This window comes from Haliaeetus leucocephalus, unplaced genomic scaffold, assembly GCF_000737465.1.
Source record: "Haliaeetus leucocephalus isolate CR32 unplaced genomic scaffold, Haliaeetus_leucocephalus-4.0 Scaffold889, whole genome shotgun sequence".
Classification (NCBI taxonomy): domain Eukaryota; kingdom Metazoa; phylum Chordata; class Aves; order Accipitriformes; family Accipitridae; genus Haliaeetus; species Haliaeetus leucocephalus.
Window position 1 is genome coordinate 4,483,033 of NW_010973325.1, and position 15,033 is coordinate 4,498,065.

At 40.6% G+C, this 15,033-nt stretch overlaps 1 protein-coding gene across 1 annotated transcript; it reads right to left on the reverse strand.

Moving 5' to 3' along the window:
- Window positions 1-1,034: 1,034 nt before the first annotated feature.
- On the reverse strand, window positions 1,035-15,027 carry SLMO1 (slowmo homolog 1 (Drosophila)). The gene is given in 7 exon segments (XM_010583322.1): window positions 1,035-5,474; window positions 5,477-5,540; window positions 11,073-11,175; window positions 11,270-11,340; window positions 12,154-12,243; window positions 12,666-12,834; window positions 14,684-15,027. Coding segments are annotated over 7 exon segments (588 nt in total). The 5' UTR covers window positions 14,704-15,027; the 3' UTR covers window positions 1,035-5,403.
- Window positions 15,028-15,033: the final 6 nt, after the last annotated feature.

The window sequence follows — 15,033 nt, forward strand, 5'->3', positions numbered from 1 at the left end:
ACAAGTAGAGGCCAAGGCCCAGCTTTGGCTTAGACATTTAAGATGGGCACGTTTCTGTTGAAGGGGCTGGTTGTTACATTACCTGTGAATTAAAAAGCAAAACAAAGATAAAATGAGGAGTGTATTTGAGCTGTATTTCTGTTAAAGCTGGTTCCCCTCCCCAACCCCTTCCTTCAATAAAGGAAAAGAAGAAAATCCCAAACAGGAGCTGTACTCTTTGGACCTTAACATGCCCAAAGCACAAACCTTTCCCCTTCGAACGTCTCCTGCTTCTGTGCTGTCACTGCGCATGTGCCGTCTGTGCGGCTTGAGGTACACCCGGGGCATCAGCTCTAACAGAGGAAGGCAACAGAATTGTCTTCTGCTTGTTTTCATGTTATGTGGTACTGAAATGCAATTTCTTGTTTATGCGTTACTAATAAAAAGTTCTTTAAAATGACACTGCATTGCTCACTCTTTCTTGAGCTAACTGTAAAGACGGCGAGCATCATTTCTTACACAGCACAGCTGGTCAGGGCATGTTCCACATTTGTTTGGTCAGGTAGAGCCCTGAACCTTAGCTGCTGCACATTTTAACTAGGTTACAAACAAAATTATGGAAGAGTAAGAAGAGTAAGCATTGTAGCAGCAGGGCCCCACATTAGGAGCCCTTACTGATGATTTTACTTGCAGGTGCCTTCCGATAAAAGAGAATCACACCTCAATCACCTCAGCTGTGGAAAAATGAAGAGGACAGGACTTGTGCTTCACAAACATGCCTTTTCATTGAACAAATTCATAGCAAAAGCATGACCTGCTTCCTGGAGCTGCGATCAAAAGGCTGGCCCATAACCTCCATGATTCTGACCAGTCGGTGGGGTAAGATGACAGTTTATTAGATAAATAAGGTCTTATTTACAAGTCAAGGCTAATCATTTTAGATGACGTTTTCCTGTTTTACTGCAAAATGAAGCACCTGCCAGACCCAAATGGAGTTACCAGTCCAGGCACAGAGGACCCTTACAGAGCTTTTGACCAGTACGATGTGTAGCTTACAGCAAGCGCCAAGGACCCTGGTACTGGGTCATGCTGTTTACCCAGTACAGACTAACGCAAATAATTTTTCTGCAGCCTCCTCTGAAAACCAACAGCCCATTTTATATTACAGCAGTTACACCCAGAAGTTTTTTTTTTAAACTGATGATGTCATTTATTTAAGATAGCACCATAGTGTACATAGACACTTTACAGAGTCCTGCCCTTCACAGCTTACAATCTAGGAAGATGCAAGAATAAGAAAGGCATTACCCACTGCTCCACCTGAAGATTTAAATGAAAAGTGTCACATCAAGGAATGTCACTGGTCATCTTAGTGCTACTCTATTACATCGTCAGATACATCAATGCCTGGTATGTGCCGTACATCAGTACCCAACACATGCTAAGTGCTGAAGTTCAGTGCCTTTACTTGTGTTAAGCAAATCTTTCAAGAATACTGCAACTGACACTAGGATTGCCCATTTTTCCAACAAATATGACCCTTCCCACATCATGCCTGCTGACCTGAAGGGGGAAAAGAAGTCAGAAGTATGGGGGGGCATGGAGGACTCACACTGGCACAAGGGCAAGTCAGGAAAAAAAGGGATAGTCTACACAAAACCAATTACACACAAGACCCTTTGATTACACTGTTTTATGTTAATGCCTTTTGTTGCGAACATGAGCCTGTCTGCACTAGCATGAAAAACAGACATCACCCAGAAACCGGAGTTTATCATCTCAAGTTTGGTACCTTCAACATCTTAAAATCCTTCAGGGCCAAGAGCTAACAAACATGCCCAGTTTGCCACACTTTAGGAACCACCGCTGCCATCTTCCCTTGCTGTTTCCCCACAGTCAGGACCCAGCTATCCCCAGCATCATACTTCCACAGCAGGTGAGTGCAATGCAGCTCTAGTCACAGGGCAGGGTGAGCAGCCACACTTCTAACCAGTCTGGGGACCTGATACACTGGCGCTAAATTCTTAAAACCAAACCACCACCCTACACACACCCACACACCCTCCCTTCCCTTGAGTTGCAACCTAACAGCTGAGAAACACTGAACTGCAAGCCTCGGTGGCTTGAACAACAGCAGCAGACAACCTCCTTCCCCCAGCACACAAAACTCTAATTCTGTTTTCAACTCTCAAAGCGCAGAATTCTTATTCAAAATGGCACTTGCTACCCATTAATCAGCATGGTTACAAGTGCTGAGCTTTCTTCTGCTTGGTCCCCAGTGCTTCAAGATCCTTCCAAGTTAATAAGAGTTGACTTAATGCCATTTCTGCTTTATAAATTTTCTCCTTCTATGTACCCAGCTGTTTCTGCACCAATCCAAAAAGCTACACCCCCTCCCCAGCTCCCACAAGCAGCCTAGCACTTTTCCTCACATGCAGCTTTCCATCTTTGACAGATACCTCAGTCAATGCACATGACATAAAACTCACTTCAGAAATATTTTTTAGCCATTTCCAGTAAATAAAGATGGGGGGGGGGGTCCCCAGGGAAGGACCAAGATAAGCAATTCCAAAGGTAGGGACTAGGGTCAACTCAGACTACAACAGTGACAGAACTGGAGTGGGAAATGGGAGTGCTTCAAAAAGCAGTATCAGAGCAGCGCTGAACGTACAGCTACTGATCCCATGGAGAAGAGTCACATGGTCAAGGGAGAAGCGTGGGAGCCCCATATGCAAACTAGATGAGCAGAAAGCAGAAGAGTGAAAGTGTCCAGGAAAGCTTTCAGGAAATTAAGAATCACTCCATCTGCTAAACACCAGAGCCTACTTGGTCCCAGCGCGACCACTGGCTGGTCCTTTGTCCACATGGGCAAAATGAGCAACCACAGGAATATCAATAAGCCCAGAGGTGCAGGAGTGTCACCTACCCAAAGACAAGGTGAGAAGCAGCAGCACTGTCCGGTAGCAGATGAAATTACCTAATTTTCCCACTCAAAGCTTCCCCGCTCCCATTTAGCCTAGAGAAAAACAGAGGAGGACTGAGCCCAAGCAGGCAAGGTGCTGATCCATGGCAAGTGGAGCAGCAGACAGATTGGAAAACCAAGCATCTAGCCATATAGTTCCCAAGTAGCATGAAACGTGGAGCAGAAGCAGCCCAAAACCAGTGGGGAATGAAACGGAAAGGAGATGCTGCAACACAAGCAGATAAGGATTTGTTTCTGGAAAAAGGAAACAAAGTGCAAAGAAAGGAGTCCAGAAAACTGATGCATAACTGGAACAGACCCTAATTCAGTGTGGCAGAGGAGCGCAACCCTAGAGGGAATATAGGAGCCTGTGGTGACGTTTCTGGGACATCAGCTAGTGCTAGAAGGTGCTATGCACAACTCAGTGGGCTTTAAGACAACACTAAGCAATTATTTCAAATCTGATGCAAGAAGCAGCTTTAGACAATTCTTCTTCCAAACTGAAGCAATAAATGAACCTCTCCCAGGGCTGCTCTACCCCCCCCAACAGTTACGTTTTCATCATCTCCAGAAGGCATGTATGGAAATGCTGTAGTACAGGTTTCCACATGCACACACACTTACTCATCTTCACCTTTCATTTGCAGAGCTCTGCCATAGCTGCACTCCCCGTCCTAGCAGGATACCACCAGGAGCTAGAACATCTTCTGCTTGCTTTATCCAGGAAGTGGCATCGCTCCGAGAAGCACAACAACTGACCTGCAGCAAAGCTATCCAGCGTATCTTCCGGAAAAGAGCTGCTATCAGCCTTTAAGGTCTTAAGTTTCTGTTCTAAAATAAGAAAGGTTTTAGGTCCATATAAAAAGAGCAATGTAAATATTAGCTACTCATTTAATTGCTTTTGACTTATATATTTTTTTAATTAAGTTTATTCATTAGGATCATGTAGTTTAGTGAGACTATAGTTACACCCAAATTAATGTTCACTTTCAAACTAACCAGAATACGAACGTTGAAATTTCCCTTAAGCTACAGACACTGTAAAGTTACCAGATCAAAACAGTGACCAACGTTTTACTCTTCTAGTTTTTTCAAAAAGAAGTTACTCATGCTCTTTAACGGTTTCCTAAACACATGCTTGCCACTTGAACAAGTAAACATCCTTGCAACATTTATTTCACTTTGTGTGCACCAAAAAATAAGTTAAAGTGCCCTAACAGAGGACTGTCTAAGAAACGTATACTATACCTGGACCAAATATGAAAACTTTGCAAACATCAGACAAGGCTAGGACTGTTACCAATACATATTTATGCACATTTTATAGGAAGCAATTTCTGCAGTTACTGGAGTATTTTTCCAGATAATGAGAACCATTTAAAATGATCCTAAAATGATTTTGTACCAGTATGGAAAAGTGCTGAAAAAATTCAGTCACACTGGTAGTCAGTAGTTAGTAGAAAGCACTCAAAAAAGGAGAGTCCATTTGTTTTTCTTGTACTCTTGTTTTCTCCATTCAGGGCATGAAAAGTACACGTTCATGAAGCCTTACCATTTGGATTTCAAATTCCCTGCTTATTTCTTGTTTCAACTCTTCTGGATATTGCATCAGCCTCTCCCTCAGTTAAGACAAGATGTGAAGAGCAAGGACCAGTTGAACAGCACAGCCTCTTCATTCAAGCAGCCCACAAGTACCCTTCTTAGAGATAAATAAGTATTTTCCAGCACCTTCCAGGAATTGCTATTCCTCTCCTCATAGGGAGGGGAAGAACTAGGGCAAGTTAATAAATACGAAAATAAATTATACCCTTCTCCCCACCAAAAAAACTGTTTTAGGCTATTAACATCAATAGAAACTTCATCTTTGTTTGGATACAAACTCTAAGAGGTAAAGTATCTGTGTGTCGCGTTCACGCAGCACATTTAAACAACGTAAGAAAAGTTAGTACCACACAAGTTTTAGCTTTTTGGGATGATTCTCTAAATAAGATAACCTAATTCTACAGTATCATGTTCTGACTCATGTAGTTCCCTTTAAATGGTCGTAAGACACTATCAGGTCACAAAACAGACAAAATTCAGTGCTCTAGTACCTATCAGCCCTTCACAGAACAAGTGTTCACATGGAAAACCCTTAATACCATACATGCATTCTTTTCAAGTTTGAGTACAAAAAACTGAGATAGTGTAAATATACTCTCCATCTTCATTATAAAAGGCACATTTAGGCAGTTTTAAATGTGCTAAATGTTTTGTTTCCAGTGTTAAAAATAAATTGTTTAAATGAAAAGAGTATCTGCAGGAGGTCAATGTAATCTTCAGTAGGCAACAGGAGCTGCTGTGGAGGTGACAGATGAGGTTACTTTTCTGCTGATCCAATATTCTTATAAATACATAAAACCTCTGCAGATCAGCCTTGGAAGGGAGATCTACAAAGCAGTCTGCAGAATAAAACTTTTCTGTCAGTTACTTGGTATTTTTGGTTTTATTTTTCTGTTGACGCTGCTGCCATTGCTGGTTTCATTCCCTCGCGTGTTGACTTCAGCTCCTCCAATTCTGTGTTTAGTTTGCTGATCACCCACTCCAGGGCATCCCGACCCTGCCAGGAAAATACTGGAATTTAGGATCTGAACAGATACACCACCACTGCTCATGTTTCTGTAGTTTTTCCTCTGTCAGACACGAGACTTGTTTTAAAATTAATTTCATGCCCTGCATAGTTTAATACCCAATTATAGGGATAATTTCTTAGCATCTTCTTACGGAAACTTCACTGCAAAGGCATTTGCTTAACCCATAAGCAAGAAGTAAATGCAATATCGGTGTGAGCTCCCAGTAGCACACCTAGGCAAAAAGCCTAATTCAGCAGTTAAGTTCCCTTATGTAAGAGTATTGCTGTTTCTACTGTTTGCTGCTCCCACCACCCAAAGAATATCAGCAAAATTACGGCAAAGTCTACATACTATTCTCAGATTCATTAACCAAGTTATATGGAAAGTTTTTGAGGATAAAGAAAGATAGCCCTCCAAGTGCTCTTTGAAGCAGCAACTAATTGATTTGGTATCTAGCAAGAGTTCAGAGATGGACTCGCACTGAATTCCATCTTCATGCACAGCAACTTTTCAGCATATAAAACAGACTAATTGAGAGACTACAGTTGCACATTTTATATCAAGATATGGTCTTCCTCTGTTCAGTTCTCAGAATGGGAGTGCCTCAAAGCTAGGCAATGACAGCCAATGCTTTAGTAAGAGCTGGGCAATCCAGCAAAACAATCACATCAAAAACCTTTTACCTTAAGAAGGCACTATAGCAACTGCACCCCAATGACCACAAGATGAGCAGGCAGCCAGCTGCACAATGAAGCCAAGAAGATAAAGAGAAGCACTTTAACTAAACGGAAGTGCAAGATTTTAGAGCTCCATAAGCTCAGAATGACAGCTTTTGCCAAAACAAGCAGACAGGATCAGACCAGGAGAACACCTGGCCTTTTTTCACTTAAAGAGAAGCCAAGAGACATTCACCTCTCTTACCCTACTAAGAATAAGAAGTACAAACAGTGGAAAGCAGTAACGGGGAGCCACGTGGCTCTGGCCAAGTCTAGAGGAGTTCTGGAGATAAAGGGTCTGAGCCCAAAAAGTCCTAAGTCTTCAGGAGAGCCAGTGTCAGTGTTCAAGCCCTCCGCAGAGATCGAGCGAAAGGGAGGGAAAAGCCCTCCACACACACAGAGTTGTTCTGAACTCTGATGTACTATTTTTGTTGCATGCATTATAGGTGATAAATTGAACAAAAACCTTTTAAAGTGTCCAGAACCTGCTGTTGTCCTTTATACACCACTAAGCATGAACAAGAATCTGAATAAACAGCTTTGAAAACCTCAAAAAAAAAAAAAAAAAAAAGGCCAAAACAAAACCCACACATACTCTTGAAGAATTTTTTTGGAGGCTAGAAGCATTACTCTGGAATAATATTAAACACCCAGTTCCAGGCTGCAAAGCATAACCTATTAAAAGAAAGTTCTACTATGAATAAGAGCATACTTCTCTCAAGACCCCCACTAAGTTCAGTGAAGGGCTGACTGTTTCTCTTCAGGTTTTTCATATTACAGGGACTCACAGAATAAACACTAATTGCTATGTCTGCACTGGCAGGCAGTCCTTAACCCAAGAAAAATTATCCATGTATCACACCAAAGTGTTCAACTCTTGGTCAGAGCTCAGAAAGGGGGATTCAGCCCTATCCAGAATTACCTCAAGAATTAGTATCTTTAAGTTAAGTTAGATCAAGATATGCCTTTAAAAAATACTGACAATCATCAAGAAAACATGATTTAAATTGTCCAGTTTAAGTATGGGTTGCAGAAGAAAGTCCGTAGACGACTATGATTCAACTTCTGAGTTCCTTCCAAATCGACCATGCTTCAGCAGGTGGTAACTTCCACTGTCTCTACATCCTGTGCAAGACCTGGGAACACCAGCAAAGCATGAATAAAAGCACCCAGACAGGAGTAGGCTACCGCATGGCAACAAGTTGTAACTAGCCGTGAATTAGCCAAGTGGAGTGCTCTGTAAGGAACAAAGCGGGGGGAGAGAGGGGGCATCATCTTTCAGTAAGCACGCATTTGGATATTTAAAAGTCAGGTTAGAATGTCCTCTCTTAGGTGACACAGGCACAGAGAACTAAGACAGACAGCAACAGCTTAGATGTTGTATTTGTCTAATCGCACAAAGATTTGTCAGAAAGTCGAACACCTTCGATGTAGAAAATGCTCAGTAGAAAAATAGAGAGGTTCTTTATACACCCTGACTTTGAAACAACCAGGTCATAGTGTTTTAGTTGATATATCTGTTTAAATTTGTGAATCACACTTGTGAAGACATCCATGACTGGAGCAGCAAGATATTTCCTTCAGCTTTTGAGACTACATAGGTCCGCAAGTTTCCTTAGACCTGCATATGCTATATGCTGTATTTTGCAGCTAAGAATAAACTCGTGATATTGGCAAGGAAGATTTCAGGAATATTCTGCACAGGAAATTAAGTTACAAATTTTAACAGGATGCAAAGCCTCCAAGTACTGTAGAACTACCCAGTTACAAAAAAAAAAATCTGACAGAGGATTGATCGATAAAGTTTCATACTGTACAACAAATTCTGTAGTAAGTCATTAAGCAAGCACATTCATAACAAAGCATGCATATTATATTAGTCTTTATTGCATATGTTAGCAGTATGACATGTTTGGCAGACCAAACGCTGCATATGAAGATTTGTTGGTAGAGCTTAAGTGACTGATAAATGCTGAGCCTTTGTAGTTGACGTTTTCCAGAAAAACACCCATAAAAGCTTAGTGGAATGAGAATGTAAAAGCAAATACTCATGGCATACAGTGTTTTCAAAGTAAGCAGTGTAAAAAAAACCTACATTCTTAAGTAGGGGACGCAGCATAATGGATTTTTTCCTTTTTTTAAGGAATCTTATTAGTTGAAGCATAAGCCAATACAGGAATGACAGAGACAAGCTACACTGACTAGTGGAAGGAAAACAGTCTGCACAGAGGTATCCCAGAGGCAAGTACACACAGTTCTCTCAACCTTGAAGTCAGATTTTTTCACAGTCACATCGCTTAAGGAACACGTCACTACCAAAATGAATGTAACTACAAGACCAATGAAAAACACGAACACTCTGGCATTCTGACAGCTTCAAGCTTTGTACAGATTTCCACAGAAGTTCACAGAAGGGCAACAATATTCCTCAGGCATAAGAAAAGCAAATACAACGTCACTATGCAAAAGATTACCCCTGTTCGGCAATCTGTTTCAAGAAATGAATTTTATATCCTATCCATTTCATTTTTATAATGCCAATTCCAATCACTAACCAATTTATTAATTTCTTCAGGTACCAGTTTTACATACTGAAATCACAGAAACTAAGACCAGATCAAACACTTGGTGGAGGGACTCATCTCCATGCCTAGTTACCTACAGTCCTCATTCCACTTTCAAACCATAATACTGTGTGGCACAAGACATGGCTGCAGCAAGTTGGCTGCCCAGTGGCATAAGCATGGGTTAACTGATCCAGTCTAGATCTGACCTACTCTCACTCTCTACAACTGCAGTGTAATGAACATGTTTGCCATTCCTGTATGCAATGTATATAAAACATACATGCAGGTTAATTTATGAAATTCACATGACAACAATCCATGCACATATTTGCTAGAAAGCTGAAATGCTGTACCAAGAAGAAGAATGCTGGCATTACCACTAGTTAGTACAAACTGTAGATGTGGAGAACTGCTAGCTTAGAGCGCTTTCAGAATTTTGAATTATCCACTCAATAGCATCCCACCCCTGGAGTAACACAGAAAAGATTTACAACATATGGCAAATGATTTTTCCATCATCATTAAAAATAATAAGGCATCATCTGCCACTTCTACCTCAGAGCAAAATCTCAATACTTCCTATTTCTTTAGAACAACAAAACATTTTTCAGCAACTTTTAGGAAGTTTAAGAGGGGTGCTAAGAACACAGAGGCACAGCACAGCATGCGAGAAGAGCTAGTAACAGCAGAGTAGGTTACTGGGTAGCAAAGGGCTGGTAACAGCAAGTACAAATTCCTGCCAAGTTCAACATCTCTAATGAGACTCTTCAGTGAAACACACAGGACAGAAGGTGTTTTTGATTTGCAAGAAGCTGGTGAGCCACTGTGTTCCTTGAAAATGGCAGAACAGAAGAACAATCTTTAAAAGAACTCAAGCTCTCTCACAGGCAACACCTGAATAGGTACCAAGAAATATTTACGCTGAGTTCAACAGAGACATGCAAACGTGACAGATGCCTAGTTGATCTGGCCATTCCAACTAGCTAGTGCTTTGCTACCTCCGAGTCAGCCTTTAGTTTGGTTGTGAGCCAGGGTTTGGACTTCTCTTTCAAGAATATATGCCCCACACAGACTTTTACATGGAAACTGGATCAGAACAGAATTCTAATTTATCTGGAATACATTCCATTTATGACTTCCAAACAAACACAGAGAGCACTCAGCTACTTACTCTTCAGTGTCTAGAAATTACACATCATTCCTCCCCCCCTCCCCTGATTTTAACCTGTTTTCCTCTCATTTTTGGAAAAACACACAAGAAGGGAGGAAAAGGAGGCCTTCTCCCTCTCTGATCTCGTTATTCAATACCTCCTATCAAGTTGGCTCACGCTGCCTTGGTCAAGCAACACCTCTCACAAGGACAAAGGGCTGGCCAAAGCACAGACTGTCTGGCACAGTTACTGGGCCAGATTCCCACTGTGCTGAACCTCTCCAGCAATGCAGAGCACAAACTCCAATTTCAGGTGCACTCATCTCATCCTGCTGTTAGGCAGTGATGCCTGTGCTTCTCTAGAACCCCACCCATTTCTTTCCCACTTTCCCTGAAGAAGTAAGTATAGGACAAAGTGCCCAAGAATAAGCACTCCCGTAGCTCTGCCTGTGCTGAAGTACAGCTCCATGGCTGCAAGCCAAGTGGAAAAAGCAAGCACAAGATAGAGGAGTTGGTGTAGCTTTACCTACAAAAGTCAACATAGTTTCACCTCTTCAAAGAATATGCCTCTGCTTACACTACCTTACTTTCAGCCAAAGGCAAGGAGACAGCTCACTAATGGACAGGACTGGAACAACTGACAAAGCAGCAGAGAAAATATGCTAGGATTACCTGCTAAATACAGATTATAAAGGCTAAAAAAGAAGTCATATTCACTACTAGCACTAACTCCTGGAAATAGGAGGTTAATGTTTAAAAAGGTGCTTTGGAAAAAAAAAAACCACAAAACAAAACCAACTAATAATATATGTGTTTGTTATGTGTAACTGTAGCATGCACAGAGGTTGGTTTGTTCTGATGTGCAATTCTAGTTGAAAAAAAGAAAGATTTAGTAGTGAAACATTTTCATACTTTGGAAAATCATATTCTAATTGCTGAGGTCCTACAAAAAAATCAGTTGAAACTGTGCACAAAGTTTAGAGAAATTAAATATAGTATTCAGCGCACATGGCTGACAATTACTATTTCAACAAAAAGAAAGGTAGGGGTGGGAGGAGAGAGGGAGAAAACAGAATAAAAATGTACCTTTCTGGCATTAGAAGATATTGTGTTTGCCATTAAGCTTTCCAGATAACTGCTCAAGCTAATGCCTTTAACAGTAATAATTGCTTCTTGGGTTAGCACAGTTCTGTAAGAGAATCAAGAAAAGTTAATACCTAAACTGAATTGGACTAACATAATGTCTCCTATGCACAAAGAAGCACACAAATATCCTTACTTACTTTTCAGGGTTTTCAGGATGAGGTGTGTAAACCAGTCTCTCATCAACGGACACCAAGTTTGTGAGAGTAATCTTAAAAAGAAAAAAACCAGCTGAAATCCTCACTTCGCACCTTTCGTTTTTCTGTTATCAACAGCACTACTCAATAGTAGAGCACTCAATTTAATGTCAGAGACAAAGCAGTGTACACAGAATATAAAACCCAGAACACAGTCAATAAAAAGACCTATAAAGGGTGATGCATCTTCTCCTATCCTAGATCTAATTATATCAATCTAAGTTCCTATTCACAGTACAAAGCACAAACAGCTTTCCATTCGTTTCTCTGAATGTTGAGTCTTATCTGATTTATGGCATGCAATTCAGAGAGGCTCTTCAAGACCAAGACAACCATAATGCTATTTGGAGAGTACAGAAAATTAATACTCAGGGAAGACAATGCCTCTTGTACAGAGACAAGTCTCTGTACAGACAATTCTGCTTCAAATCTGATAGTTACAAGTTCCCAGGATACCAAAATATAGCATAATACTTCATTTAAATTTTGTGAAAAAAGGCATTTCAAATTAAAATTTTTGTTGTAAATGGCAGTGTAATGTAGAACAAGTTATTCATCTAAAAGTGAAACTATTTTACACGCATACTGAGAAATAATCTTACATTAAAAACAAAATCACAAATGTTTGATCCCAAAGTATTTAAAGTTCCCTATTTGTGGGAAGAAGAAGAAGGGAAAAAAAAAAAAGAGCCAATAAGATGCCAGCTAAGACATGGAAATTGCTACCTCCTGATGAAAGATGCAAACACATTTCTAATCTAAATGTTAAGAGCAAAACATCTAATCTCCACAACTAATTACCAGAAACTTCTTAAGCTACCACTCACATTAGTTGAGCAAAGCTCCATCTTTTTTTCCACTGGATCTACCACAGAATGTTCCTCAATGTAAGTCAGAGTTCTACTTGTTCCTAAAATCTGAAAGTGAAGAAATAAAAAAAATTAAAAAATAAAAAAGGACTAAAATAAAAAAAAAAAAGCCCACCCCCCACCCCAAAACGCATAAATGTCAAGTTCTTAGTGACCCCAAATAAATACAAAGTAATTCATAGATACCAGAACACTGTGATCAGTGGCAAGACTACATCCTGGTAGGTTGTATCAGCCAAATAGCATGACACAGACCAGTCTGGAAGGCATGTATAGACATACACACACTATAGGCATATTAAAGCCTACAATGTATTCTCGCTACTAAGTATGCTAATTACAGCTTATGTGATATTTGTGGACGATATTTCCTATAAATTAAGCTTTTACTTTGAATTCAGCTCCAATTCAGATGAAGACATAAAAACGCATCACACCCTTAATAAACCATTAAGACTGTAACAGCATACCGCTTTTACAATACTTGGCAATCCCCACTCTGTGCTGAGAAGACGGTGACTATGCAACCTCCCCTGGTTATCAAGGCTTCTGTCAAGGACATCTACTCCAACCACACATGGATTCATTGGGTTGGGGTACTTTCTCATAGCAGCTTTGATCACTGTATCCCAGGGGTGTCTGTAAAAAGAATAGGAGACAATATTTGTAACAATTTTGTATTTAATTGCAAGTATTCAGACAACACTAAATCAGGGATCCAGCTTGCGTAATATGGCGTGTGCTGTACAGCTTCGTAGCTCCCAAAAGTCCCGTCAGAATTCAGTGATGCTTGGAAAGGCAATAAGAAAGCATTGATACACAAACAGGAAAAAAAGAATTCCTTTCTTCAGAGTAAAGAAAAGAATTATTAACCCAAGACTAACAGAAACAAGGGCAAGGAGCAACAGTCACAAATTGCTACAAGTGACATTCCAATTAGCTGTGCAAAACACCCACAATGACAGGGTAGCTGTCCACAGAGGTTGGTGAAGCTCGATCCATTTCAGAACTCAGCTGGAAGGGCAACCTGACCCAACATTTAATTTTACCCTACTTTGAGAAGGGGGCTGGATTAGATGACCTCCAGAAGTCCACTCCAACATAAATTCTTCTACAATTCTAAACACACCAAATAAATCAAAGAAAACATCATTAGATTCTGTTACTTCCTACAGCAAAACAGCAAAGTGAAATTTAATTTAAAAAACCAATAATCAGGAAGTGCAAAATACAGAAACAGATTTTCGGAAACCAGATCAGCTCACTGCCTTAAGTCTGCACCTGTACTACTGCTTCCAGCAGCCTGGTAGTTTGAATTACATTTATGGGTACTCTTCCCAATACAGAACTGTTTTTATGAAACAAGTTTTGATAATCTCAAACTCCTGGGATCAGAGCAGCCTCACTACTGGAGGACAGGCTGTCCACATGGCTCTTGTTGTGGGACTTCATATATCTTCTTCTGAAATAGAGGAGGCTACAGAAATCATGGACTTGATCCAATACAGAAATTCTGTCCCTATGCAATGATTTCTGTATTTGAATAACTGATAGATCTGGAATTTTCGAAATGTTTGTAACCTTTAAAGGAACCTTTAAAAATTCAACTATTGACACCTAACTTAAGAAGGCTCAGGGGTACCAACTTGTACATAAGAGTTGTACTTAGGGCCCTAAATGGATTTGATTTCTAAGAACACTACTTTTAGTCTTAAAATAGACCAGTGCAGAAGGGCATCAACAGTACATCACCACCAGAACAAACAGAAGCTTGGAAAAATAAGTTCTTTTTCCAACAAGAAGAGTAAGAAAAGGTCTTTCAGCTTTATTGGTGCAAGCAGGAAAAATAGAGTCCTCAATTCCTACATCAGAAGGAGAACTGGAGGACCTTCTTCAGTGGCTATACATCATCATCATCAACAGAAGATACACAAACTGAAAAGGTCAAATTTCTGTTACGTGTCCTTGAGGGACTTTTAAGACTCAGAGATCTGACAAGGCACAACAATATTTTGTGAACCCCTGAACTGAACTGTCTACACCCGCACACATTACACCATAAGATGGGGGTGTTCCAACCCAGATCTCGATGAGAATATGCCAAATAAAAACCAATTTTGTGTTTCTCAGGTCACAGATATTAATCTCAAACTCAGAAGTTACGCCATACACAAGCAGCCCTTACTAGCCTCTGCCTGTCATTTCTTATTAGAAGCTACAGTTTACTTATACTAGACTAATGTTAAAGTTGAACACCTAATACCTCTGGCAGTGTAATGAATTCAGTTGTGTTAATGTAATTAAAGAAGTTTAAAACTGCACATCTGGGATATTTTGTAAATATTTTAAGAACTATCACACCTGGTGCTCTTCAGCTTTAGAGATTTTTAAGAGACCTGTAGCAGATGGGTTATTGCTGGCATTTAAAGAGCCACGCTGGAACTGCTGTGTCCTCCACATCAGCTCCCCGGTATGGCTTGTTACATACCTGTTGATACTTTTGCCCATTGTTCCCTCGATACACAGAGGTGGAACCGGATGACCAGAACCGTGTTCCAAACGGGTTTAATGCAGAAAAGGACTGACGGCAAGAAAACTTACTCAGCTTCCCCTTAATGGCTGTCTGCTGGGCATCTCTGTGAGAGTACCTGACGGATACACGCTCACTCTGTCCGTACTTCTTGGAATATATCATCAAGTACGTCGGCAGCTGGTTTTTTTGGATAGCGTTGAAGTTACTTTTCCTTAAATACCCACACCTTCATCAGGCGATGACGCTGTCGGGCCCGCTCCACCACCGCCCTCTCGGACGGTACCGCCCGCCGCAAGCGGCGGGAC